This window comes from Ovis aries, chromosome 9 (genome assembly GCF_016772045.2).
Source record: "Ovis aries strain OAR_USU_Benz2616 breed Rambouillet chromosome 9, ARS-UI_Ramb_v3.0, whole genome shotgun sequence".
Lineage (NCBI taxonomy): Eukaryota > Metazoa > Chordata > Mammalia > Artiodactyla > Bovidae > Ovis > Ovis aries.
This window is the reverse complement of record NC_056062.1, coordinates 55,173,980-55,201,532: the sequence shown is the minus strand read 5'-3', so window position 1 is coordinate 55,201,532 and position 27,553 is coordinate 55,173,980. Positions and strand designations below refer to the sequence as shown.

The window sequence follows — 27,553 nt, the reverse complement described above, 5'->3', positions numbered from 1 at the left end:
TTTTTTTCTTTGCACTATTCCTGCTGTCTGTACCCTCCAAAGCAGATCTCAGAGAAACAGTGACTAGCAGTGGGGCAGAGGAAGTACAGTTGCAAAGTTAGACCTTCTTTTATTATTGGCTTGAACTTTAACAGGCAGATTGTATCAATGAACACATAATAAGGTAGCACTTTCAGACTCTGACCAGGAAGAAAAATGTGTTGACGGTGTGAGACTGAAGTAACATGTTTTAAGTACTGATCAAAATGGTTCTTGACATTCCAGTTCTACCTTATGAAGTGAAGTTGCTCAGTTGTGTCCGACTCTTTGCGACCCCATGGACTGTAGCCAACCAGGCTCCTCCATCCATGGGATTCTCTAGGCAAGAATACTGGAGCGGGTTGCCATTTCCTTCTTCAGGGGATCTTCCCAATCCAGGGATTGAACCCTGATCTCCTGCATTGCAGGCAGACACTTTAACCTCTGAGCCACCAGGGAAGCCCATAGATGTTACTAAAAATACACAATAGGCATTGAATAATGACAGCTGTTGTTGATAACTTACATTTTATTATTTTTTAATGCTTTTCTAATTATTTAACTATTGATGTGAAGTTGTATGTGTATATGCATGGGTATGTTTGTACTGTCTAATGTACATATCTCATATGTACATTATTTGAAGGTGATAGTATTTCTAACAAGTTTTTGTTCATGAGCCAAAAAAACCAAACACCCTGTCCATCCTGTTCCTCTATGACTCTCACTTGGAGGAATTGCCGCGATTTGGCAGGGAGTTTTCAGAGACTGAATTCCTAAAAAGGAATGTGATAGTTCTGCAACATCCCTAGAGGGGCCGTGTGAAAGGAGAGGAGCATACACCTCATGGGTGGACTTGCAGTGGGCGTTTGAAGGCCCTTTGAAGAGGTTTAGGGTAACCCATCCACGTACCAGGGTGATTCTTGTCAAAGTTTAGAAATAATTTAAGTATTCAAAGTTGCCTCCCTTTGAATGACATCATTGCATATTGAATATAAGATTTGGAATGAGACCCACATAAATTCAAATGCAAACACTCTGGCCATGTAATATGAGTGAAAGTTGCTCAGTCATGTCCAATTCTTTGTGACCCCACGGACTGTAGTCCATGGAATTCTCCAGGCCAGAATACTGAAGTGGGTTGCCTTTCCCTTCTCCAGAGGATCTTTCCAATGCAGGGATCGAACCCAGGTTTCCCGCATTGCAGGAGGATTCTTTACCAACTGAGCCACAAGGGAAGCCCCCAAGAATGCTGGAGTGGGTAGCCTGTCCCTTCTTAAGCGGATGTTCCTGACCCAGGAATCGAACTGGGGTCTCCTGCATTGCAGGCAGATTTTTTTACCAACAGAGCTATCAGGGAAGCCTGGCTATGTAATAGCTTTGCACTTAATCTCTGTGACTATGAGTTTTTTCAGCTTTAAAATGGGAATAATATCTTCAGAGATTTTTGTGAAGATTAAAGAAAGTGAAGTATGTATAGTACCTGGTATCATATCTGGCATGGAATGAGCATTTGGAAAATAATAGATGTTGTTACTCCCTGCATGCATTTTGGAGACAACTGTTTAAAATTTTGGGAGACTCTCCAGCTTTGCTATATAAGTAGAGAAGGAAGAATTTCCGCTAGAGTTTGAGGACTTAAAATATACAAAGGCATTTTTTTAAAGAGGATTCTGCTTGGTCATGTAGCACAATATTGCTTATCTCTGAAATGAAAAGATTTGACTAAATTTCTAAAAAGAGGGAGGAAACTAACAGTAATGAACATCTTACACCTAGTTCTGCAATAACTTATCTGCCACCTGGGTGAAATTACAACCCTCTCCAGTATTCTTGCCTGGAAAATCCTATAGATGGAGGAGCCTGATAGGCTATAGTCCATGGAGTGGGAAAGAGTTGGACACAACTGAGTGACTTCACTTTCACTTTCACTCTTTGCTTCAGTTGCCTCCTTTGCAAGATGGAATTAGTAATCCTTACTACTTCATAGGATTATTATGAGGATTAAATAAATTTCATATGAAGGCGATTAGAAATGTAGCTGCAGGAATTCCCTCGCATCCAGTGGTTAGAACTCTGCACTTCCATGGCAGGGGGCATGGATTCGATACATGCTGTGAGGTGTGGCCAGGAAAAAAAAATGCAGCTACGTCAAATGCAGTAAGCACTGTTAATGTGTTAACTTGTAGTAGCAATACTAACAGAAGTAATACCATCAGCACCCTCCACTATGCTAAATGTGGTATCAATTACATTTTGTGTATCTGACTTCCTATAAGTGATGATGGTCACATGTTATACATGAGGGAGCATGGACTCAGATTGCCAGACCCAGAGTTGTTCAGTGGCAGTTGGGATTTGAATCCAGATTCATCTGAATTCCAAAGCCTATACATTTTACCATTTTTACCTCATATATAAGTGTTCTTTGATTCTGGAATTTTGAGAAAGGTATGATCAGCTGCTTTACTGGTAACAGACAGCCCAGGTTGTATAGTTGGTGAAAGTAAAATCTTTAGAGGCAAGAGTATATTAACCGATTCATTCTAGTTGCTTTTTCTAAGAACAGGCTTTCATAAATGGAATATTATTCTTTAAAAATGGTTAGCAAAAGTTTTAACCACATCTTATACATCTAACATTATTATTTAACTCTGGGCACTCAACAAGACTTATCTCTAGTTTGAGGGGACTGTAGATTTAAACTTTAAAAAATTTGAAGTATTAACATAAATTTCATGACAAGAATATATAGACGTATTTGTAAATTATTTTATGTACCACCAAGATAATCTTAGTCAATGCAAAATGCTTTGGCTTATACTTTGTATTAAGGATTTCAGATGTGAAATAATTATTTGGATTTTAATCTTTTGAGTTTACCTCTCTATAGCTTCTAATTATTTTTCTAATCATTCTAATAAACAATTTGTGAAAGAAATGCTTACTGTTCAGTAGTTTTTTTTTCATCATGCCATCTCTTTCTGTCTTCTAGGACTAACATCAAACCTCGAAATTCCACGCCACCTAGTTTGGCCCGAAATCCTGCCTCAGGTGTGCTTACAAGCAAAAGAAAAACATACAGTGATAGCTACATGGCCAGGTATGTTTAGCTCTGATATTGTAATAACTAAAATAAAAATAGGTATTCATTGTTTTCCAAAGACCACATAAAAACTTTCTATCAGGTTATTAATAGAAAATCTAATTTTTCCTGTGTGATTTAATTTGACTTTAATATTATACAATAAAGACCTAGTTTTGAGTGTAAATAGTATTTTCTTATATCTTGTAGATGTAATTTTTATGGTGAATACTCAAATACAGTTTATTTAGTACCACTGGATGCATTTGTGTTTTTTATGTCTTAATTTTACCTGCAGCATGGTTATTTTTACCTCTTCAAATTGAATAATAGACTTTTTACACTACTGCTATTATAGTTTTCAGCAGCATTTTAGTACATTTAAATTCCTCTGATGAGATTGTGATTATCCAAGTATGTCCTTTTCTAATATGTCACAATATTTGCACAACTTTGACATTGGCTGTTTTTCAACATATAATGAAATCATTCCAGTTATAAATACTTTGTTTTTCATATATATGCCAACTTATTCCGTAAAGTTATAAGGTACAGAAATGTATAGTGAAATACAACATTGTTTTTTAAATTAAGGAGAAAAATAGGAAAAGGAAAGATGAGAATTGAAAGATAAAATGGAAAAAGAGTGGGGTTAGTTTACAAAGTTTGTGTCATGAGACCTGTAGATAGGCCCGCCCTGGGCTACAAAGTGGCATATAAGCTTTGTTGTAGTAGTCAAAGTACAGGAGAATAGAAGAGTAGTTACATGATTCTTGTTGTCTGAAACAGAAAAATAAATCTCTTTTTCTGAGAAAGTACAACTAGTCCTGAGATCTTAAAAGTTCTGCTCTGATTTCTCATATAGAAAAGCTGTGTAATTTAGTGATTAACTTATTAATTAACATCCTACTGAATGTGATTGGTTATGTTATATGAAACTATATATATTATCTGCTTTTGTTATAAGTATATAATATGTATAGACATTCATTATTCATATTTAATCCAGGAATAGATTAAGTATCTAAGATGCTACCTCTCCCTCCTGGTTTTGCCCATTAGAAGAAGCATCTGTGGAGCTTTCCAAAACCAAACTTGTGGAGGTCTCTCCCAGGTGGAGAGTGGTGTCTGGGTGTCTGCCGTTTAGAAAGTTTTAAGGGTGATGCTTGTGCTTAAGATGAGAACCATAGAGGAACTGATAAGTTGCTGTCTTTTCAGCTAGATTCTTTAATAAGTATTGTTTGTCTCACCTGAGGCTTTGATACGTATTTTTGATTCATATACGGAAGTGAACTTCTGTTTCTTAGAGTCCTGGATTGTGGCTATACTGTGTTCTATATGTGTGGAACCATGTGCTTTGAATCAGTGCTGAGTATAAGATTAATATCCTGTTACAAAATGGAAACCTTAATAAATACATATGCTTGAATAAATGAATAATTTTATCTTTCCAAAGAAGTAGACAAACTGTTAACAGGCAGGAGCAAAAATCACATTAAAAAACATTTGGGATAGTCTTTTTTTTTTTTTTTAAGAGCTTTTTATCTGATAGGAAGTCCTGAGCCTTGCTCACCTGACTACTCAACCTCCATCCTAGACAAAAGTACTTATAACCAAAACAGATGGAGAATTCTCAGAGATTTATTTTTCTGAAAGTCTGATAGACTACATTTCCTGGACAACCCTTCCAAATAGAACACCTGGAAATACTGGATAAAAGAGAAAATATATATGTTTCTGAATGTATAGCTTAGCTCTCAACAAAGAAAGGAAGTTTCTAAAGAAAAAAATATGAAGAAGGTTAGAGGTCAATTTGCTAAATTAACTGTGACACTGCAGCTACTTTTGAGGTTTTCAGTGGTCTTCACTATAGAGACTTGGGTTTTAAGGTAATTTGGGGAGAGAGGAATTGACTTCTGGTACTTGTACAAAATAGTGTTAAAAACAACTTTTCCTCACCCTTCCCGCCATGCCTCTTGCTCTAAGCCAGGATTCTTGAGAGGTTCAGCAAAGATTCTTCTTAGACTCAGCCAGAGGCACTTACATGACTGTAAATTACATTTGCCACTGGGATTGTTTTCAGAAATATGAGAGGATAGCAGGGCAGCGTCGGGTGTTTTCTCTTCCATGGGAGGCTTTGCAGCATTCCTAAAGCTTGTCTTCCTCAGCTATCCAACTGACAGCTCAGGTATAAGAGAATAAGATCTCATAGGTGGGTATAGGGTCAGTTTAAGTAGAAGTCCTTTTTCCCAAAGGGAATCGGCGTCTCATAATAACAGTTTCATAGACATAGCTTCCAGGTTATCCTGAGGGATGTGTCTGGTTTCATTGAACTGCTTGCAAACACTGTTGCTTAGAAACATAGCTGGCATTTCACCTCTGTTGGGTTTTTATTAAACAGAGATGAGAAGTTATCCCAAGGTCAACTGTGTCCACAGAAGAGGAGAAAGGTTGTGTTAACCCTTCTCTCACAGTATTCAGAGGGTTATCTCTTGAGTGAAAGCTAGACTAGGTGGGGGGGAAAAAAAACAACAATCAGGAATAAGAGTCCAAGGATACTTGTCTTGTCTTAGCCATGGCTCAGAGAGATGTGAATTCCCACTGATAATTTATAACTATAGGTGGGCCTTCATATGAGTTTAAGGTTTGAAAGTAAAACATCTGCACATTCTAATAAATTCTTAACTTGGATACTCTTGGTTTAAGGGCTTCCTTGGAGCTTAGAAAAGCAAAAGCAGAAAGAACCATCTTGTGAAATGCTGTTAACCCAGGCCTCCTGATTCTCACGGGTGAACACACATGAGCTTGCAGTTCTGAACTACAAAACAAACAAATTTCAGGCCATACAGGGAAACGGAATCAGTCGTGAGTGACAGCAGGAAACAAACACATGTGCCCAAGACTTAAGATACTGAAATTCTCCAGACATTACTTTTAAAAGACGTCAGGTTGAAGTATATAAAGGAATAAGACAGGGAATTGAAGTCATTAACAGTGACAGTATATTATCACAGAACGATTAGAGATCTTTACAGAAGAATAAAACAACTCAATACAAGAGGGAAGAGTTCAACTGCTCAGTCGTGTCCGACTCTTTGTGACCCCATTGACTGCAGCTCACCAGACTTCCCTGTCCTTTAGTTTCTCCTGGAGTTTGCTCAAACTCATGTCCATTGAGCTGATGATGCCATCCAAACATCTCATCCTCTTTTGCCCCTTTCTCCTTCTGCCCTCAGTCTTTCCCAGCATCAGGGTCTTTTCCAGTGAGTCAACTCTTCTCAGCAGGTGGCCAAAGTATTGGAGCTTCAACATCAATCCTTCAAATGAATATTCAGGGTTGATTTCCTTTAGGATTGACTGGTTTGATCTCCTTGCTGCCCAAGGGACTCTCAATAGGCATCTCTAGCATCACAGTTCGAAAACATCAGTTCTTCAAGAGCATTAATGATGAGATTAAGAAGCTTTTAGTTATACTTAATAGTATTGTTTTCTGTTTCCCAAGGCTTACAGATTGAAAATTACTGTCATGAACTTTGTGTTTCTACTTTCTCTCTGTACCTCTCCAGGCCAGATGGAGACTACATCTCTTCATTTAATGGTGGAAACACTAAAGGCATTGAAGGAAATTCAGCGGGACACTTACCAAAATTCTGCCATGAATGTGGGACTAAATACCCTGTAGAATGGGCAAAGTTCTGCTGTGAATGTGGCGTTCGAAGAATGGTTCTGTGAACAGAATCCAAAAAAAAAGAAAAAGCTAAGTCCTGAATTTTATGATTATTGCTGCTTGGACATGTAGAGCACTTCCTCGAGTGATTTCGTGCTAAAATTACTCAAAATACTTTCAACATTTTGGAGCATAATTCTTTGGCCGTGTAATGTGGGTGTATATATGTGAGTGTACATATACTGTATATAATAAATACCTGGTAACCTAAGCTGTGCCATTCAAGGACATACCTACTTATCAGTCAGAAAATAACTTTAGGTGGAATCATTTAACTTAGGTATTCCTTTTCTGTTGATATCCTTCCACAAACAATCTAGCATTAGTGCTTAGCACTGTAAGTTTTCAGATGATCATTACTTTGAGCAGAACATCAGAATAAACATTTTTATTATTGACCTATTTTCAGATAGTATCATTGTAGGATGGAATGCTTGAACTTTTGAAACTGAGAGAATATTTTAGTTACAATTAGTTGTGTCATTTTCCTGTAGAGCTCTTTAATAATTAATTTTATAAATATTTTTTAAAAAGAGAGGGAAAAACCCCTATTGTGTATGTTGCTCTTTACTCAGTGTATTATTGATTCTATAGAGTTTTTACTCAGTTCTTTAAAACATAATTATGCAGTTCCCTTTTCAGAGACACAAAGCTGAAAATACAGCTGTTTCTTTTTCTGTTATAACTGAATAATTTCTTTTTTTTTTGCTCAGTGTATATTAGTTTACCATACATTCTTTCGGCTTCTGATTGTCTTTAGATTTCACTTTTGTCCTTTTTCCCCCCATTATCTCATGTCTGAAGGGTAGTTTGCTACTTCATTTTTGCAGTTTGCAAGATAATTATTTAATAGAAGGTGCACAAAGTTCCTTGCAAAATCTTGGATTTATATCTATGTATTTGAATTTAGAAGAAATTAATAGATTTTAAAACAGATCATCTCACCTAATAAACAATTAACTTCGATAATTAATCGTTAGTGCAGGGCATGAAGGTAAAAAGAACTGAATTTTAGTCACTCGAAGTATAGTTATATGTATTTATGGGTAGGTTAAGAGAATGTTAATATTTAATTTTTCCTACTCATGTTTTTCTTCCAGTGTTTCGTGCTGAAGCACCATTTACTTCACAATAATAAGCCTCTGAAAATGCATTGCTTTAATGGATAGCTGCTTTATTATGTAATTAAACATTCACAAAAATGTGATTATACTTTCACCTTTACGTTGACTAAAATACAGCTTTTAATCATTGTCACTTTCAGTGTAATATTGTATTTACTAGTAAATACCTTTTGTTTCTTGTTCAGCCAAATTCAGTAATTCAGTAGTTATTTCTGTTGAATCAAACCTAACAAACCTTGATCTTATTATAAAGATACAAGCAAATCATTTATAGGCAATTTCTAACTTCTTGTTTATGATTCTGATCAATTGTGAAGATCAGGGTAGAAATTTGTGGCCTATAGCTTTCTCTGAAATTCATTTATGCTTAACTTTATAATTTTATTCATTAGTTTTTTTGTTTTGTTTTGTTTGTGTTTTTCATTTGGCCGGAGGATAACTTAGTGGTAATGGAAATTTATGATTTACATTATAGTTCCTTTCCTGACTTTCAGTAATTCTTTTTCTGGTTGCCTTTATTTAGTCATATTGGCCAGAAGGTCAAAAAAACTATATTACAGCTTATTCCATCAACTAGAATAAGCTTTAATAAATTTAGGAGAATAATGTACATATTAGAGTTCCATTTCAATTGTTTATGTTCTTCTGTTCTAATTATTAGAAACCATACAAAGAAAGAACTTTAAACTCTTGCTTTATCTAGAATTGAGCACTATTTTCTTCCAAGTATATTTTTAAAGATCACATAATTTTTGTCCGCCCAAGGAAGGGATAGGTAAATGATCTTAAACAAAGTGGCACATGTTTGCTTCTCACTGAATTTTATTGTAGCAAGTAAATGTTATAATGTACTATATGGAAATGAGTTGGTAAGAAATCATCTAATTCCAAAACCCAGAAATTGTTATAAACAGTAAGTAGGTGAAATATATCAATGAATTATGAAACATATCGATGCAGTGTATTTAAATGCATTTTTATATTACTTACATATGTTATTTTCATGTTGATTTGTTGTGCAATAGTTCAGTTTTTAAGAAATTTTCCTAGGTCGATGCATCATTTACTTTATTTTTATTTATTTTCACAAGTATTTACCTGTGTGGTAGAATGAAAAGATGATTTAAACTTAAATTAAAACTGTAAAAATTGCTTATATAATATTCTGAAAGTTATTAGCTTGGAAAGTAAGAGTAGTATGGCTGCTGTTGTCTCTTGTTCACTCTGTTTTTTTAAATTACAAATAGTGTCTTCATTTTTGAACCTATTCAATAAAGACATGAAGCAAAAAATTGCCAGTTGGTTTTCATTGATGTCGTATCTTTTTTCCAGACACAGGTAGAAAGATAGCAATGTACTGAAATAATAATATATTCAAAGTAAATTACAGACTTTTTTAATGAGAATGAGTTTTCACTGGCAGTTTTTTTATGTGCTGTCAGCTTTTAAAAGGAGTTACTACTGTTTTATTTTGAAGTGTTTTATAACTTCAAAGCATTATAAATCTGTTACTTCATAATATTTTTAAGGCATAGAAATTCTCTTTTTTAGGCAATAAAATTTGACAGTTGAAAACATTAGAGAAATGAGGTTAATAAGGAAACATTATGAGCATTTCTAATTAGGTAATAATTAGAATAATTTTCAGTGGCAAAAAGTATTTGTGATGAATACTTAATTAGATCATCATATTTAAAGCTTTAAACTATAGCTGTCTGTAGTGAAAGTATTAGACATGTTTATTGGAACTCAGTTTTCCTTAAGCTTGAGGTAGATACTTTCTACCATGAGTAGAAGCTCAGGGAATGAAAAATAATAAAATAAGTACATAGCTACAGAAAGTCAGCAGGGCTCTTATGTCTTTATTAGCATTGCACATATATGTATTTTATATGTTAAGTGTATTTTTAATTTTAAAATGGTTGTGTATTTTTAGTACTAAAAATAGATTGATTTGTCCAACGATTGTTCTGTTGAATATAGTAGTGGAGAATCATTGAAACAAAGTTTACAATAGCCATATTCATTTTTATTATCATTTAGAAAAAATTTAGTTAAATTCTGTCACAATAGTCATTTATTTCTATACTTTTCTTGGATGTGTGAATTACGTTTTTGCCACTAGAGGGTGCTTTTGGATAATTTAAGATTGCTATCCTCTGGTAATGGCCTCTCGGAAATAAGATCTGAGGAAGATTGAAGGCAGGAGAAGGGGATGACAGAGAGTGAGATGGTTGGATGGCATCACCAACTCAGTGTACATGAGTTTGAGCAAGCTCTGGGATTTGGTGAAGGACAGGGAAGCCTGGTGTGCTGCCGTCCATGGGGTCACAGGGAGTCGGACAGACTTAGCGACTGAACGACAAGAACAACTGTAATAAGTATTTTTTTTTGATGACATTAAATGACAGAGATTTATAAGATGTAGTTTTTTGTTATATATTTTGCTCTGATTTTAATAGCCCATGTGTTTTTTGTTTGTTTTTAAGAAACATAGTTTAGCTACCAGCCAGGCAATATTTGATTAAAAAAATCTTTCATATTAACACCTCACATAATTTTGTTAGAAAATTATGCTTCTCAAATATATTACTCATGCACATTAGCATATAATTCTTATACTATTACTTTAGCATTTCATCTTAGGACTGGGAAGCTTAAAGTTATAATCTTTAAGGTGGGTTTCTTTTCCTTCAATCAGCTAACCTTATCTAATGAATTTAAGTGAGATCAATTTATATAGGAGCTAAATAAGTGCTTCAGTTCAGTCGCTCAGTCGTGTCCGACTCTTTGCGATGCCATGAATCGCAGCAGGCCAGGCCTCCCTGTCCGTCACCAACTCCCGGAACTCTCAGATTCACATCCATCGAGTCAGTGATGCCATCCAACCATCTCATCCTCTGTCGTCCCCTTCTCCTCCTGCCCCCAATCCCTCAAACTCTTTTCCAATGAGTCAACTCTTCGCATGAGGTGGCCAAAGTACTGCAGTTTCAGCTTTAGCATCATTCCTTCCAAAGAAATCCCAGGGCTGATCTCCTTCAGAATGGACTGGTTGTACCTCCTTGCAGTCCAAGGAACTCTCAAGAGTCTTCTCCAACACCACAGTTCAAAAGCATCAATTCTTTGTCCTTCAGCCTTCTTCACAGTCCAACTCTCACATCCATACATGACCACAGGAAAAACCGTAGCCTTGATTAGACGGACCTTGGTCGCAAAGTAATGTCTCTGCTTTTGAATATGCTATCTAGGTTGGTCATAACTTTGCTTCCAAGGAGTAAGCGTCTTTTAATTTCATGGCTGCAGTCACCATCTGCAGTGATTTTGGAGCCCCAAAAAATAAAGTCTGACACTTGTTTCCACTGTTTCCCCATCTATTTCCCATGAAGTGATGGGACCAGATGCCATGATCTTCGTTTTCTGAATGTTGAGCTTTAAGCCAACTTTTTCACTCTCCTCTTTCACTTTCATCAAGAGGCTTTTGAGTTCCTCCTCACTTTCTCCCATAAGGGTCGTGTCATCTGCATATCTGAGGTGATTGATATTTCTCCCAGCAATCTTGATTCCAGCTTGTGTGTCTTCCAGTCCAGCGTTTCTCATGATGTACTCTGCATACAAGTTAAATAAGCAGGGTGACAATAAACAGCCTTAATGTACTCCTTTTCCTATTTGGAACCAGTCTGTTGTTCCATGTCCAGTTCTAACTGTTGCTTCCTGACCTGCATACAGATTTCTCAAGAGGCAGGTCAGGTGGTCTGGTATTCCCATCTCTCTCAGAATTTTCCACACTTTATTGTGATCCACACAGTCAAAGACTTTGGCATAGTCAATAAAGCAGAAATAGATGTTTTTCTGGAACTCTCTTGCTTTGTCCATGATCCAGCGGATGTTGGCAATTTGATCTCTGGTTCCTCTGCCTTTTCTAAAACCAGCTTGAACATCTGGAAGTTCACGGTTCACATATTGCTGAAGCCTGGCTTGGAGAATTTTGAGCATTACTTTACTAGCATGTGAGATGAGTGCAATTGTGTGGTAGTTTGAGCGTTCTTTGGCATTGCCTTTCTTTGGAATTGGAATGAAAACTGACCTTTTCCAGTCCTGCGGCCACTGCTGAGTTTTTTAAATTTGCTGGCATATTGAGTGCAGCACTTTCACAGCATCATCTTTCAGGATTTGAAATAGCTCCACTGGAATGCCATCACCTCCACTAGCTCTATTCATAGTGATGCTTTCTAAGGCCCACTTGACTTCACATTTCAAGATGTCTGGCTCTAGATGAGTGATCACACCATCCTGATTATCTGGGTCATGAAGATCTTTTTTGTACAGTTCTTCTGTGTATTCTTGCCACCTCTTCTTAATATCTTCTGCTTCTGTTAGGTCCATACCATTTCTGTCCTTTATCGAGCCCATCTTTGCATGAAATGTTCCCTTGGTATCTCTAATTTTCTTGAAGAGATCTCTAGTCTTTCCCATTCTGTTCTTTTCCTCTATTTTCTTATCTCTTCTTGCTATTCTCTGGAACTCTGCACTCAGATGCTTATATCTTTCCTTTTCTCCTTTGCTTTTCGCTTCTCTTCTTTTCTCAGCTATTAGTATGGCCTCCCTAGACAGCCATTTTGCTTTTTTGCATTTCTTTTCCATGGGGATGATCTTGATCCCTGTCTCTAGTACGATGTCACAAACCTCATTCCATAGTTCATCAGGCACTCTATCTATCAGATCTAGGCCCTTTAATCTATTTCTCACTTCCACTGTTTAATCATAAGGATCATCTTAGTTCCCCAGCCAGCGATCAAACCCAAGCCCTCTGCATTGGGAGCACAAAGTCTTAACCACTGGACCACCTGAGAAGTCCTAAATAAGTGCTTAGACCAAATCATATTAGATGCACAAAGCTAAAACTTTATAAACCTTTTAATGAATTCTTTTTGTGTTCTTCATTCTATGAAATGCTGGGAATCAAGAGTTATACGTAAGGTGTGATTTAGTCCCTGTCCTACAGTTGATAATTTATTTGGAGAAGTCATTATATAAACAGATACTTGCAGTTTAGGAGAAAACAAAGGATTTTTAATTGAAGTATAGTTGATTTACAATGTTGTGAAAGAATTTATCAACTTAATTATAAAAATACCAACAAAATGCTTTGTAAGTGTTGAAGCTTCTTATCACAAGTCATACAGTTCCCCATTTCCTATTTTTCTTCCCCTTACCTTGTCCCAGTGCTTAGGAGAAAACTTGCTGAAATATAAAGAGCTGCACTACCTTTTAGTGGGGAGAAGTGGTGGAGAGGGTATGTGAATGATGAGTGAGCACGCTAAGTCATTTCAGGCGTGTCTGACTCTGTGACCCCATTGTAGCCTGCCAGGCTTCTCTGTCCCTGGGATTATCCCAACAAGAATCCTGGAGTGGGTTGCCGTTTCCTCCTCCAGCGGATCTTCTTGATCCAGGGATCGAACCTGAGTCTCTTACGTCTCCTGCACTGTCAGGCAGCTTCTTTACCACTAGTGCCTCCTGGGAAGCCCTATGTGTATGGTTGTTGTTCAGTTGCTCAGTGGTGTCTGACTCTTTGTGACCCCATGGACTGCAGCATGCCAGGCTTCCCTGTCCTTCACCATCTCCCGGAGCTTGCTCAAACTTACATCCATTGAGTCAGTGATGCCATCTAGCCATCTCGTCCTCTGTCATCCCCTTCTCCTGCCTTCAATCTTTCCCAGCATCAGGATCTTTTCTAATGAGTCAGCTCTTCGCATTAGGTGGCCAGAGGATTGGAGCTTCAGCATCAGTCCTAATGAATATGTGTATGGTGGGATCTATAAAATGGGAGCTGTCAGAGCTGTGAAAAGTGAACTACTTGGATTGTCCTGAGGACTGAGGGCAAATCATCATTGAGTAAAAGTTACTGATAATTGCAACTGTTCAATCTTATCTCACAGAACTCTTCACTTTCACGGTCCTGTTTTCTTTTTTTTTTTCACGTCTCTCTGCTCAAAGCCTCTGTTTCTATGCCTGTTTTGAATTTGCAACTATGGATAGGAGGTTGCCAGTAGTGGTGAGTATACTTGACAATGAAATACTGATTTTCATTCATTGAATCACCAGTCTTAAAATCTTAAATTATAATACACTCGAAGACTGCCTGGGGCATTAAGATGAATGCCCTTATCCACTGATGGTGGAGATAAAAATTTATGATAACTTTTTGAAGAAGTTGACTAAATTTACTTTAAAAGCCTTTAAAATACACATGTCTCATAATCCAGTAATTTTATTCCTAAAATGTATTTCTTCTTGAAGAAATAATCTGAAGAAAAATATTTACGCACAACACATTTAATAATACTATTATTTGTAGTGATAAAAATTAATATAGTAAGTTAAAGCATTTTTCAAATAATTTTTATAGGCATGGTGAGGTTACGTTTTGTTATTAGAACAAAAAGCTAGCCTAAAATAGTGAATGTATGTAAAATACAATTGCAGTTATATAGAAGATGAGACAGATAAAAAGGCTTTTAAAGCATTTATATTCCTCTTTATGTTTATTTCTACTCTTAAGTAGTTATGATGTTACATATTCTTTATATTTTTTGTATTACCAGTTTTTAAATGAATATATAATACTTTAATACTTTTTAATCTTTAAAAAATGAAGAGATTTATGTTTTTTAGAATCACTCACATTTGATAATTTATTGAAAATCACTACCTCTCTTCATTTGTTTTCTGACATTCACAAATGTAGGCTGCAGTCCATGGATCGCAAAGAGTCGGACAAGACCGAGCGACTTCACTTTCACTTTTCACTTCCATGCATTGGAGAAGGAAATGGCAAGCCACTCCAGTATTCTTGCTTAGAGAATCCCAGGGACGGGAGAGCCTGGTGGGCTGCCGTCTCTGGGGTCGCACAGAGTTGGACATGACTGAAGCGACTTAGCAGCTGAAGCAGCAGCAGCCCTATATTAATAGTAATTTATTAATAATATATTTAAGCTAGTTTCTGTGATACTTTTGTTAAAAGTGGTTTCTGTCAACTCTATGTAATTTTAATAAGATAATTTTTCCTGAATTTTCTTGAATGCTCATATTCTGATATAGCCCTCCCTTCAGAACTGAACTCAACTGTTTTACCTATGACTTGAAGAATTTTGACAAGTCTGAGAAATGCAAATGAATTTTTGATTTATAGAGCTAAAACAAGAATTAAACTTAGTCTAAATGTTTTAGAAGTTTTTTTTTTTCTTTCTGCTTTTGATCTTTGAGGGGCAAATATATATATGTTTACTTACTTATACTGTAAAACTTTAAAGATTTTTCAAAGTTATCTTATTTCTCCCTTTTGTTATTTTAGTCAAGAGGAATACTTTTAAGAACCAGAAAGTTTTATAATATATTTCCATTTTTACTAATCTTCCCAAACTTAGGAGTTCTAATAAGGAAAAAAACTCATGTGGACCACACAGGAAACATCAGAAATTCTTCATTTTGAACACTAATTCTTCAAGGGTGATTTCCCTCTAACAACTTGCTATTCAATTAACTATTATAGTTTGAAAATTTAAACCTAAAAGTTTGTTTTCCAGGCTCTTACTATAGACAAAAGCGAAGCACCATTTGAATGAGCAACATGTGTTCTAGATCAGCTCTGTATTCTTGGTGAGGCACTGTATTCTCATGGTCTTTGTTTTTGATAAACAGTGTTATGGTTCTCCCTCTGGTATTACTAGAAAAATTATCACTGATGTAGTTACCAGAAAGCTGTTATGTGAGGAGGGGCTTATCACTTACTGCCTTAGATACATTATTTAACTAAACTTGGAACAATACTAGAAGTTAAACACTGCTTAAAACACATCTAGTAGTGAAAAATTGTCTCGATCTATTTTAAATCTGAGTTTTCTTACTATCTGTAAGAGTCATTTGTCATGTTTGTGGCTAGCATCTTTTGAAAACCCTGTTTGGTAAGTTTTCTTTACTGAATTCTACTACCTCCAAATCTTAGGCAGAATTTAGTTTCCCACCCTTTCTTGCAGCTACGGAGTAGATATGTAACCTTGGAACTATGGAACAGACTGAGATTCTGAAACAAATAATGTGAGGAAGCAGACACTGTAGTATGCATCTGTTTTGAGGATGGTGGTGATACACTGGGCTTTGAAGGGAACTGTGACAGCATCAAGAAGTGACACCCATTTTGCAAGATACGACCTGTTACTCTTTAACTCTGAACCAGTGACTGTGCCAAGGGAAGAAGCAGGAAGAACACACTGATTCATGTGAAGAAGTCAAATGACATCAAATGGATTAAAGGTAATGGGTTACTAAAATATGAGTGTTGAATGATGCTTTTTCAAAGGTAAATGGGATTCCTTCTTACTTTTTATGTTTGTATACACAGTATCTGTGACAGCAGCCCTAGAGCCCAGAGCTTCCGATCTAAGTCCAAATGCTAAATGATTTAAAGTTGTTATAATTTTAATTTTAAAGTCACATGTCCCCATGGTGGCTCTTTAGCTGACTGTCCTCCACTGAAGTAGTCTTTCATTATGATTTGGGCGTTGTTTCTGGCTGAACAACTGCCTAACTTGATTAGGTGGCTCTTCCAGAAATTTCTGTGAATTACCCAGTAACTTTCAATAAATTCCTTTTTCTTTAAACTAAGCAGGCTGGGATCTGTTATTTGAACTCAAACCGTTTTCAATGGTAAAATTTAATATGACTTTATGCTTCACCTTTACAATGCCAATACTAATGAGAAAAGTGCTTAAAACCATGTTCTACAGCAGGAAATCTTCAATACATTGAGTTAAGACATCTTTCCTCATCCCAGTATGGTGTGAGATAATCACAAACTGAATTTTAAGAAATATACTTTAAGGTAATATAATTATATTCATCAGCCAGGCCCAATTTGAGGATTACCAGTAATGTATGTAAAATCTTTGCCACAAATGTCTGACACTGAACTTTTTATATAATTTTAGATATATGTACATGTTATATATTCCTCAAATATTTAGCTTCTATTTATGTACCAGGCACTGATCTAGGGGCAGTGAACCAACCAGTCAAAAGCCCCTGCCCTTTTGAAGTTCACAGTCTAGTGGATGAAGATTGACAATAAAGAAGATAAATCAATATATTTTACATTAGAATGTGATGAGTGTTATGGAGAAAAAGTGGGGAAGAAGTGGTTAGAATGAGACTTGTTGGAGAGTGGAAGTGGGTCACAGTTTTAAGTAGGGTTTGAGGGATAATGGCATGAGAAAGTGACATTTGAGCATATAGCATACAGAGGGCTGAGCCCTTATTGGTTATTCTTTTTGTTTACTCTGTTGAAATTGTTTACTGGGTTTAAGTGCTCTGTGTTATGAGTATTTAATATACTGAATTATGTAGGTGGACAGCAGAGAAAAGAGATTTCATGCAGAAGATAAAAAAGGACAAAGGCTGTAAGGTAGGACCCTGTAACTGTGGAATGGTGTGAGCAAAGAACAGATTAGAAACCTAAAGCTCCAGATTGTTCATGCTGTGGAGGCCACTAAAATGGTTTTGGCTTACTTACAGGAATAGGGAGTGATGTGATCTGGCTTAAACGTATAATCTGAATGTGTTCTTTGGCTCTGAGTATGTGTTCTGTGGGTTTTCCCGGTGGCTTAGTGGGTAAAGAATCCACCTGCAGTGCAGGAGACACAGGCAGATGTGTGTTCGATCCCTGGGTCGGGAACATCCCCTGAAGAAGGGCATGGCAATCCACTCCAGTGGTCTTGCCTGGAGAATCCCAAGGACATAAGAGCCTGGTGGGCTACAGTCCATAGAGTTGCAAAGAGTCAGGACTGAAGCAACAGCAGGCACACACAGCCCTTAATTAGAAATAAAAGGTAAAGTTGTTACACATTCTACCCTAAAATGTCACATAAACTTTTTAAAATTCCCTTAACATTTGACTTTCAGGAAAAGAATTAACTGATACACGTTGCAGTTGAAACAAACAGAAACTTTCCAACCCCACCTGAGTATAACACAGAAGGAATAGTTTCTTCATTTTGCAAGACTTCCTTATAAAGTTGAAGCCTGATTTCCTTATTGACTCAACTATTTTCTCCTACTTGGGGAAGCAAAGTTTAATCATTAAGTTTCAGTGCAGTTCAGTCACTCAGTCATGTTAGACTCTTTGTGACCCCATGGACTGCAGCACGCCAGGCTTCCTTGTCCATCACCAACTCGCCGAGCTCACTCAAACTCATGTCCATTGAGTCGGTGATGCCATCCAACCATCTTATCCTCTGTCGTCCCCATCTTGCTCCACCTTCAATCTTTCCCAGCATCAGAGTCTTTTCTAGTGAGTCAGTTCTTTGCATCAGGTGGCCAAAGTCTTGGAGTTTCAGCTTCAGCATCAGTCCCTCCAATGAATATTCAGGACTGATTTCCTTTAGGATAAATTGGTTGGATCTCCTTGTGGTCCAAGGGACTCTCAAGATTCTTCTCCAACACCACAGTTCAAAAGTATCAATTCTTTGGTGCTCAGCTTTCTTTATAGTCCGACTATCATATCCATACATGACTACTGGAAAAACCATAGCTTTGACTAGATGAATCTTTGTTGTCAAAGTAGTATTTCTGCTTTTTCATATGCTGTCTAGATTGATCATAGCTTTTCTTCCAAGGAACAACTGTCTTTTAATTTCATGTCTGCAGTCACCATCTGCAGTGATTTTGGAGCCCAAAAAAGTAGTCTGTCACTGTGTCCATTTTTTTCCTCATTTATTTGCCATGAAGTGATGGGACTGGATGCTATGATCTTAGTTTTCTGAATGTTGAGTTTTAAACCAACTTTTTCACTCTCCTCTTTCACTTTCATCAAGAGGCTCTTTAGTTCTTCTTCACTTTCTGCTGTAAGGGTGGTGTCATCTGCATATTTCTCCCGGCAGTCTTGATTCCAGCTTGTACTTCATCTGGCCTGGCATTTCTCATGATGTACTCTGCATATAAGTTAAATAAGCAGGGTGACAATATGCAGCCTTGATGTACTCCTTTCATGATTTGGAACCAGTCTGTTGTTCCATGTCCAGTTCTAACTGTTGCTTCTTGACCTACAAACAGATTTCTCAGGAGGCAGGTCAGGTGGTCTGGTATTCCCATCCCCTTAAGAATTTTTCCACAGTTTCTTGTGATCCACACAGTCAAAGGCTTTTGTGTAGTCAGTAGAGCAGAAGTAGATGGTTTTCTGGAACTCTCTTGCTTTTTTAATGATCCAACAGATGTTGGCAATTTGATCTCTGGTTCCTCTGCTTTTTCTAAATCCAGCTTGAAATCTGGAAGTTCACGGTTCACGTACTGTTGAAGCCTGGCTTGGAGAATTTTGAGCATTACTTTGCTAGTTGTGAGATGAGTGCAATTGTGCAGCAGTTTGAGCATTCTTTGGCATTGCCTTTCTGTGGGATTGAAATGAAAACTGACCTTTTCCAGTCCTGCGGCCACTGCTGAGTTTTCCAAAATTGCTGGCATATTGAGTGCAGCACTTTCACAGCATCATCTTCCAGGATTTAAAATAGCTCAACTGGAATTCCATCACCTCCACTAGCTCTATTCATAGTGATGCTTCCTAAGGCCCACTTGACTTCACATTCCAGGATATCTGGCTCTAGGTGAGTGATCACACCATCGTGATTATCTGGGTCATGAAGATCTTTTTTGTATAGTTCTTCTGTGTATTCTTGCCCCCTCTTCTTAATATCTTCTGCTTCTGTTAAGTCCATACCATTTCTGTCCATAATTGTGCCCATCCTTGCATGAAATATTCCCTTGATATCTCTGATTTTCTTGAAGAAATCTCTAGTCTTTCCCATTCTATTGTTTTCCTCTATATTTTTGCACTAATCACTGCGGAAAGCTTTCTTATCTCTCCTTGCTATTCTTTGGAACTCTGCATTCAGATGGGTATATCTTTCCTTTTCTCCTTTGCCTTTCGCTTCTGTTCTTTTCTCAGCTATTTGTGAGGCCTCCTCTGACGACCATTTTGCCTTTTTGCATTTCTTTTCCTTGGGGCTGGTCTTGATCACTGCCTCCTGTATAATGTCACGACCCTCTATCCATAGATCTCCAGGCACTCTGTCATATCTAATCCCTTGTATCTGTTTGTTACTTCCACTGTATAATCATAAGGGATTTGATTTAGGTCCTACCTGGATGGTCTAGTCATTAAGTTTCCCTTCCTAATATAGTACCTGATATTCATAAACTTACCTTTCATTCTTATTTTCTCATTCATCCATGTAAAATCATCTCAATATAACCTTCAAGTATAATGGACAAGATATCCTTCTAAGACACCATGAAAAGAAGGATGGAAGATTAGTAAAAGAAGCATGTGGATTAGAACTGGAATGTCTTTAGGTCCTGAGGAAGCTGTAAGGGTTGGTCCCTCTGCCAGGCTCTATGCTTCTCTTACTCATCTGTCCATTCTCTAATTGTGTATCTCCTTCACTCACTACTATGTACTTCTTTGTTCCCCCATTCCTTCAATTTGCCAGTTCTCAACTTAATAAAACCTTAAAACATTCTATTTCAGCCTTACTTTGGGTAAATTTATTTGAGATTGTGGCTCAAACTTCTGGAACAGGGCACCTAAACTAGTTCATTTTCTCAAGCTGTGTGACATTTATCACAGATCGTTAGTTTCTCAGTTAACTGTACTTTGGGTAGATGCCCTAAAGGGCCCTGTTGGTCAGGTTGAGAAGCATGACTTCACAGGGCTAAGAACCCTTAGCAGAAGTCATGGCTGGTACAGACTCCCTTACAGCAGGTGTGCATATGTCAGGGAATGGCTGACATATTTAGAAAACGTATTTGGTTATATTTGTAATAGCCTTCATTTAGAACATTTTTTTAAATTGGAGGATAATTGCTTTGTGTAGGTTTCTGCTGTACAACAATGTGAATCAGCCATAAGTATACATATATCCCCTCCTTTTAAGCCTCCCTCCCAACCCACCCCCAGCACATCCTCTCTAAATCCTCACAGAGCACCAGGCTGGGCTCCCTGGGTTACACAGTAACTTACCACTAGCTAGCTATTTTACATATGAAGGTGAAAGTGAAAGTTGCTCAGTTGCTTCCAATCTTTGTGACCCCATAAACTATACAGTCCATGGAATTCTCCAGGCCAGAATACTGGAGTGGGTAGCCTTTCCCTTCTCCAGGGGATCGCCCCTACCTAGGGACTGAACCCAGGTCTCCTGCATTTGCAGGCAGATTCTTTACCAGCTGAGCCACAAGGGAAGCCCAGCCACAAGGAAAGCCCTCTTTACATATGGTAATGTATAAATTTCAATGTTGTTTTCTCAATCCTTCCTACCCTCTCCTTTCCCCTCTGTTTCCTCAAGTCCTATCTCTATGTCTGTGACACTATTCCTGCCCTGCAAATGGGTTGATCAGTAGCATTTTTCTAGATTCCATATATATGCATTAATACACAATACTTATTTTTCTCTTTTGGACTTACTTCACTCTGTGTAACAGGGTCTAGGTTTGTCCACCTCAGTTCAACTGACTCAAATTTGTTCCATTTTATGACTGAGAAATATTCCATTGTATAGCCTTCAAAGTAGCAAATTTGAAAACTGAAGTGAAATGTTCTATGTAGAAATTTGTTGATAACTGTTAGTATTAATCTAGTGCAAAGATTTTAAGTGACAGTAGAATGAAAAACCTCTTGGAAATATGTGCCCAAATTTTGTGATGATGGAAGTGGAGCAATAGATAGTTTACAAAAGCAAATACATTATACTTGTTTTTTCATAATACCTCAAAAAGTAAAGCCTGGTGGAATTTTAGTTACTGGGACTGTGCTGAAGATAAATGAAGAATTTTAAAAAGTGAGATTTTAGAAATTTTTACCTTCATGGAAAACATGATTTTTATTTACAGCTGATAGAATTTGGAAGAACTTCCTAAGGAGTAAGACCATAATGACTAAAAGCATGAAGATTTCATGGATAGAGTACCATAAAGACCATCTGAATTAGCATAGAGGATGTGTGTTTCCACAGAAAAATTTACATTAGATTTGATGAAATGTCCTTCTTAAACTGACTAAATGAAAGGATGGCCTAAAGAGAACACGTCCAGTTGTGATCAGTTCAGTTCAGTTCAGTTGCTCAGTCGTGTCCGACTCTTTGCGACCCCGTGAATCGAAGCATGCCAGGCCTCCCTGTCCATCACTAACTCCCGGAGTTCACTCAGACTCACGTCCATTGAGTCAGTGATGCCATCCAGCCATCTCATCCTCTGTCGTCCCCTTCTCCTCCTGCTCCCAATCCCTCCCAGCATCTTTCTTTTCATGGGGTTCTCAAGGCAAGAATACTGAAATGGTTTGCCATTCCCTTCTCCAGTGGACCATGTTCTGTCAGACCTCTCCACCATGACCCGCCCGTCTTGGGTTGCCCTGCGGGCATGCTTAGTTTCATTGAGTTAGACAAGGCTGTGGTCCTAGTGTGATTAAATTGACTAGTTTTCTGTGAGTATGGTTTCAGTGTGTCTGCCCTCTGATGCCCTCTTGTAACACCTACCATCTTACTTGGGTTTCTCTTACCTTGGGCGTGGTGTATCTCTTCACGGCTGCTCCAGCAAAACACAGCCGCTGCTCCTTAGCTTGGATGAGGGGTATCTCCTCACTGCCGCCCTTCCTGACCTTCAACGTGAGATAGCTCCTCTAGGCCCTCCTGCACCTGTGCAGCCACCGCTCCTTGGATACTGGGTTGTTCCTCCCAGCCGCTGCCCCTGGCCTCAGGCACGGGGTGGCTCCTCCTTAATCCTGAAAGGAAAATCTCTTACTTCACCAAATTCCTTTAGAGCTTGTTTTAAAAGACTCTTAACCGAGTCTCTTTGTACAAAGCAATATTCTTCCAAGTGTGCTAGGTTAGTGGTTTTTACATAAAAGTGTTCTGTAATCAATTTTGGAAATGCTATCTTGATGTTAAACTTTTAAAAACACTTTATGAGTTTACAGAGCTTTTAATATGTGAATTTTGAATCTCCAAGAGAAAATTATCTGATCTCAGAACTCAGGGTTTTGTTTTTTTTTTTAAATCTATAGAGGGTTTCTTGTGACAGTCTTTAAAAAGTGCTGATTTAAGGCATCCACATACATATCTGAAAGACAGTGTCCATTGAAATAAAACAAGTCTAATTAGGTGATAGAAATAATAAAAAATGTAGTATCCAAGATCATTACTAACCAATCTGCCATGTCTTTACTTACCTTGCTAGTAGCTAGGAAATAGAAATACAGTCATAAAAGCCTGGTGGTTTTTTCCATGAATTTCACACTATGCTGAATAAGAATTTTGGGATGTGAGTTTTCTGTACAATTCAATTCTATCATAAACAAATGATAAAAATGAAAGTCAGTAGTTAAAATAAAAAGGAAAATTTTAATAATTTTTAATGAAGTATTTTTAAATAATCGCTCCTTATTTTGTCACAATCTCAGCCCTGTTAGGAACATTATAGACAGCCTTCATGGAAACACTTTCAAGAACACATTTTAAGAGTTTCCCTTTAGAAACTTAAAATGTCCTCTCTTCATAGCTGATGGTTTACCAACAGCACCAGTTCGTCAGGGTGGAGGTGTGGCACATAGTTGACCTATTTTGTGGTGGGAGGAAACATAGCCTTCTTTGAAAAGTCTGTCTGAAGGAAAAGCTTGGTGAAGAATCAGTTGCTCCCAAAAAGTGTTAGTAAACTCCCTTTTCTGGAATTAATAAAAAACCAAAGAGAAAACCTAGTTGGCTCACTGCCTCATTACTGAGATAATCAGTGACTCTGTACAACTCTGTGTACAACTCAATACAACCGTCTGCACCAGTGAGGAGGAAACTGTGTGTGAATTGGGGACACAACAGAAAGAGAAGAGAAAGAGAAGCTGAGAGACAGACGTGAACTGAGAGGAAGGTCTTACCTCCACACATTGAGGATGGCACCTGAGCACTGTCTGTAGGTTAAATAAGTCAGTCAGCTCTGACGCAGGTGATGATGAGACCACAGTGGCTATTTTAGAAGACTTGATCTGCCTAGAATAGTGTTTTCAATTCCATTTGTAAGTGAAGACTATTGGCAAATCTAAGCTTAGAAGGATTTGCCAATAGTCTTCACTTTTAAGAATGGAAGATGCCTGCCTCATAAGCTAGTTTTCAGGCCGTGACAAAAACAGGGAGTAAAGTAGTGTTCCTATTCTTACGTAGTTTGGGGGTCCTAGTCTCATGTACATTCTTGATAGTTAAGAGATTAAAGATTATATTTCAATGGATGTGAAAAGTCAAATAATGGTGCAGTATTAAAAATCTTGGGCTTAAAAAATTCTTTTGAAGGACTTGCCTGGTGACCCAGTGGTTTGGACTCTGCAGTTCCACTGCAGGGAGCCCAGGTTCAGTCCCTCATGGGGGAACTAAGATCCCATAAGCCACATGGCTTGACCAAAAAAAAAATCTTGTTGGGATTAATTAAGTGAATCTGACAGTGTTAATACATAGGTCATTTATTATCAAAGGAGAAATGTTATCCAAAGTAAGCAATTGTAATACTGTATGAAAATATTTTTATATACAGATACTGTGTCAAAATTAAATATACACATTCCATTAATTAAAAGGCCAACATATATTATTCTCTTAAAAATATACTTCCCAAATTGCAAACTCATGTAGACAAATTTTATTACACATAAATGACAAAAGTAACCCAGTGCTATGGTTTAGCATCCTTAGATCAGGTGACTTTCTGTTTTGTGAAACTGTTCTTTATTTTAATTTTAAAACATCTATAGTATCATTTATCAAAGGCACTGTATTATACATTCATGTCTAACTACATCTCTTAATATCTTTCAATCATCTTGGATTCCTTTATGCTACGGCTTCTTTACATGACTCATTCTCATGGGCCTTATCCATATCTCACTGTTAACTCTGAAACATTTCCAGCACAGACGACAGCAGTTTCCACTCTCATTGCAGTATACTGATGCATAATGGGCATAAAACTATATATTTTGGTAATAATGAAATGTTAATTTTTAACCCTCATAACCTTTATATACTTCACAGAATTTATAAATCTTTTATATATCTTCTGAAGATTTTAAACACATTTAAAAAATATTATTGCAACTAATACCTTACATGGATTGTCTTAAACTGTTCAGAATTAATACGAATTAATATATGTCCTCATACGTGTGAAATAGTTTTGTTGATTGCAGCATTTGGTTTCCATTGTTTAGGTCCATCATCTGGTACTACAGTAAGGATTTCTCAGTTGCTGTAATCTGTTTTAACCAGGATGCATTCAGTAACTTCCAGGAGGCATTCTGCCCTCAAAAATTGCATGAGCAGATAGATTCTTGGAGGATACAAATAAAGCTCAAGGTTTTATATTGCTACTCCATATTTTCAATGTTCTGTAATGCCCCTCAAAATTTTATTCCAACAAGTTTTTATCTTTTGTAGTAGTATCTTTAGGAAACACAGGTCATTCTGTTTTCTCTGTTCCTTTAAAGATTTATTCTCTTCCTAGAGAAATATATAAAAAAAAAAAGGTTTTAAGTTCACATTTTAGTAAAAAGACACATTGCAAAACATTCAATCTGTTTCCACTATACTAGGTTATACTAACAATTTCGTAATTAAAAAGAAGAATCTTGGGACTTCCCTGGTAGTCCCAGTGGTTAAGACTTTGCCTTCTAGTATAGGGTGTACTGGTTCAATCCCTGGTTACGGAGCTAAGATCCTACAAGCCTTGTAGGATCCTTAGCTTGTGGCCAAAAAACCAAAACATAAAAGCATTATTGTAGCAAATTTAAAAAATGGTCCACATCAAAAGAATCTTTAAAAAAGGAGAACATTGAATGACATTTTTAAAAATTATGGTTCCTAGCTGCAGTCATTGATGTGTAGGATATACAAGGTTGTTATGATTTAAAATTTAGGATTAAAGAGCTATGTCAGGTGGCCACCATTTTTACCAGTGCAACATAAGTGGACATAAGAGCACTGTTTAAACTTTTGTGAGACAAATCTGTACATTATTCAGCTGAGTTTTTTTTTTCCAATGGAAAAATATTTTTATGGAAGAAATAATACTGAAAATATTCAGTTTATTTTGGCAAAGATGATTAGTAAGGATATATCCTTATTAATATATATATATATCCCAATTAAGTTTGTTCCCTAGTCTTCACTAGAGAATGGAAGATGCCTGCCTCATAAGCTAGCTTTCCTACTCTGTCAGAAATCTTCAAATGGGCTACCTGTACAACCTACAGAAAGTGGAGAAAGAGACACCTGATATGTAACATACGTAGAAGAGAGTGGCTGTGCGTACCCTCAGTTATATTTTCATGAGTCCCAGAGATGTGGACTCTGGATGCCTGAGAAGTGAATTACTACAGGGTAATTTCTTCATTTCAATAACAACCAATTATTAGGTGTTTTCTAGGTCAGGTACTGTGCTCAGTGCTATACATATATTATTTCATCTACTTAGTAACTATAAAATTGATGATTTCACCTTTCACATTTGAGGAAACTGAGATGCAAACAGGGTAAGTAATCTGCCATGGTCACATAATCAAGTAAATGTAATAGATTGGGTCTTGAGCTTGTTTGTCCTATTTTTAGTTTGGTCACATTCAGATTTCTTTCAATTATATATTTAGTAACACTAACACATACTCTTAATTCATTTAAAAGATTAGAGGACAGATTTCAAAGGTAAATATGAAGGAGGATTTCTAATATTCTTTGTATTGAGGATCCCAGAACTTTTTTTTTTTTTTTTGAGGCAGGGAATATGACTTTATTTTGAAAGTCAGAAGACCAAGAAGATGGCTATGTCAAAAATCTTCAAAAGGGCTACCTGTACAACCTACAGGAAGTGGAGAAAGAGACACCTCAGATGTAATAGATATAAAGAGAGCAGCTCTGCGTATCCTCAGTTATATTTTTGTTAGTCCCTGAGATGTGGACTCTGGATGTCTGAGAAGTGAATTAATGTCTCAGAATTAACTAATGTCTCAGGGTTTGGATGCAAGATTCCTGTACAGAACAGAGAGCGAGGGGTGTGAGGAAGTAAAGTAAAAAAGTCATATACCAAAATATCTTTAAAAAGTATAAACTGAAGTTTATGTGACTAGCAGACTTGAAATACATAGACATGAACATTTCATGACTTTTCTACGTAGACCAAGACTAAACATTCATTAAAAAGACAAATATGATTTTATGTCTGTAATTTCAGGCACACAGGTGTTATCTCCTTTTTCTAAACTTTCTTTCCAAATTCCCTTAGCCAGAAGCACTCCGTATATTGATACTACTCATTTCAACTATTCCACTTTAAGTTGGAATACCTAGGGCTTCCTGAGTGTCAGGGTGTACAGACTCACTCTGCTTCTCTAAGAGGAGTAAGGGATTTCCATACTCCTATCCTGGGCTGAGAAGATCTCCTGGAGAAGGGAATGGCAACCCACTCCAGTAACCTTGCCTGTAAAATTCCATGTACATAGGAGCCTAGTGGGGCTACAGTCCATCGAGACACAGA

General features: G+C 37.1%; 2 protein-coding genes across 3 annotated transcripts in view; one reads left to right on the top strand and one right to left on the bottom strand.

The window, feature by feature from the left end:
* The window catches only part of ZC2HC1A (zinc finger C2HC-type containing 1A), a 57,582-nt gene extending 40,971 nt beyond the window's left edge, over window positions 1–16,611 (top strand). The window contains exons 8-9 of the mRNA XM_004011754.6: window positions 3,014–3,121; window positions 6,670–16,611. Coding sequence (XP_004011803.1) covers window positions 3,014–3,121; window positions 6,670–6,835 — 274 coding nt within the window. The 3' untranslated portion in view covers window positions 6,836–16,611. The remainder of the gene's footprint in view (window positions 1–3,013; window positions 3,122–6,669) is intronic.
* Window positions 16,612–24,475: 7,864 nt separating this feature from the next.
* IL7 (interleukin 7) overlaps window positions 24,476–27,553 on the bottom strand; it is a 58,566-nt gene continuing 55,488 nt past the window's right edge. Inside the window, exon 5 of one of the 2 annotated variants that reach the window (XM_042253805.1) lies at window positions 24,476–25,524. In XM_042253805.1, coding sequence (XP_042109739.1) covers window positions 25,405–25,524 — 120 coding nt within the window. In that variant the 3' untranslated portion in view covers window positions 24,476–25,404. 2 annotated transcript variants of the gene reach the window in all.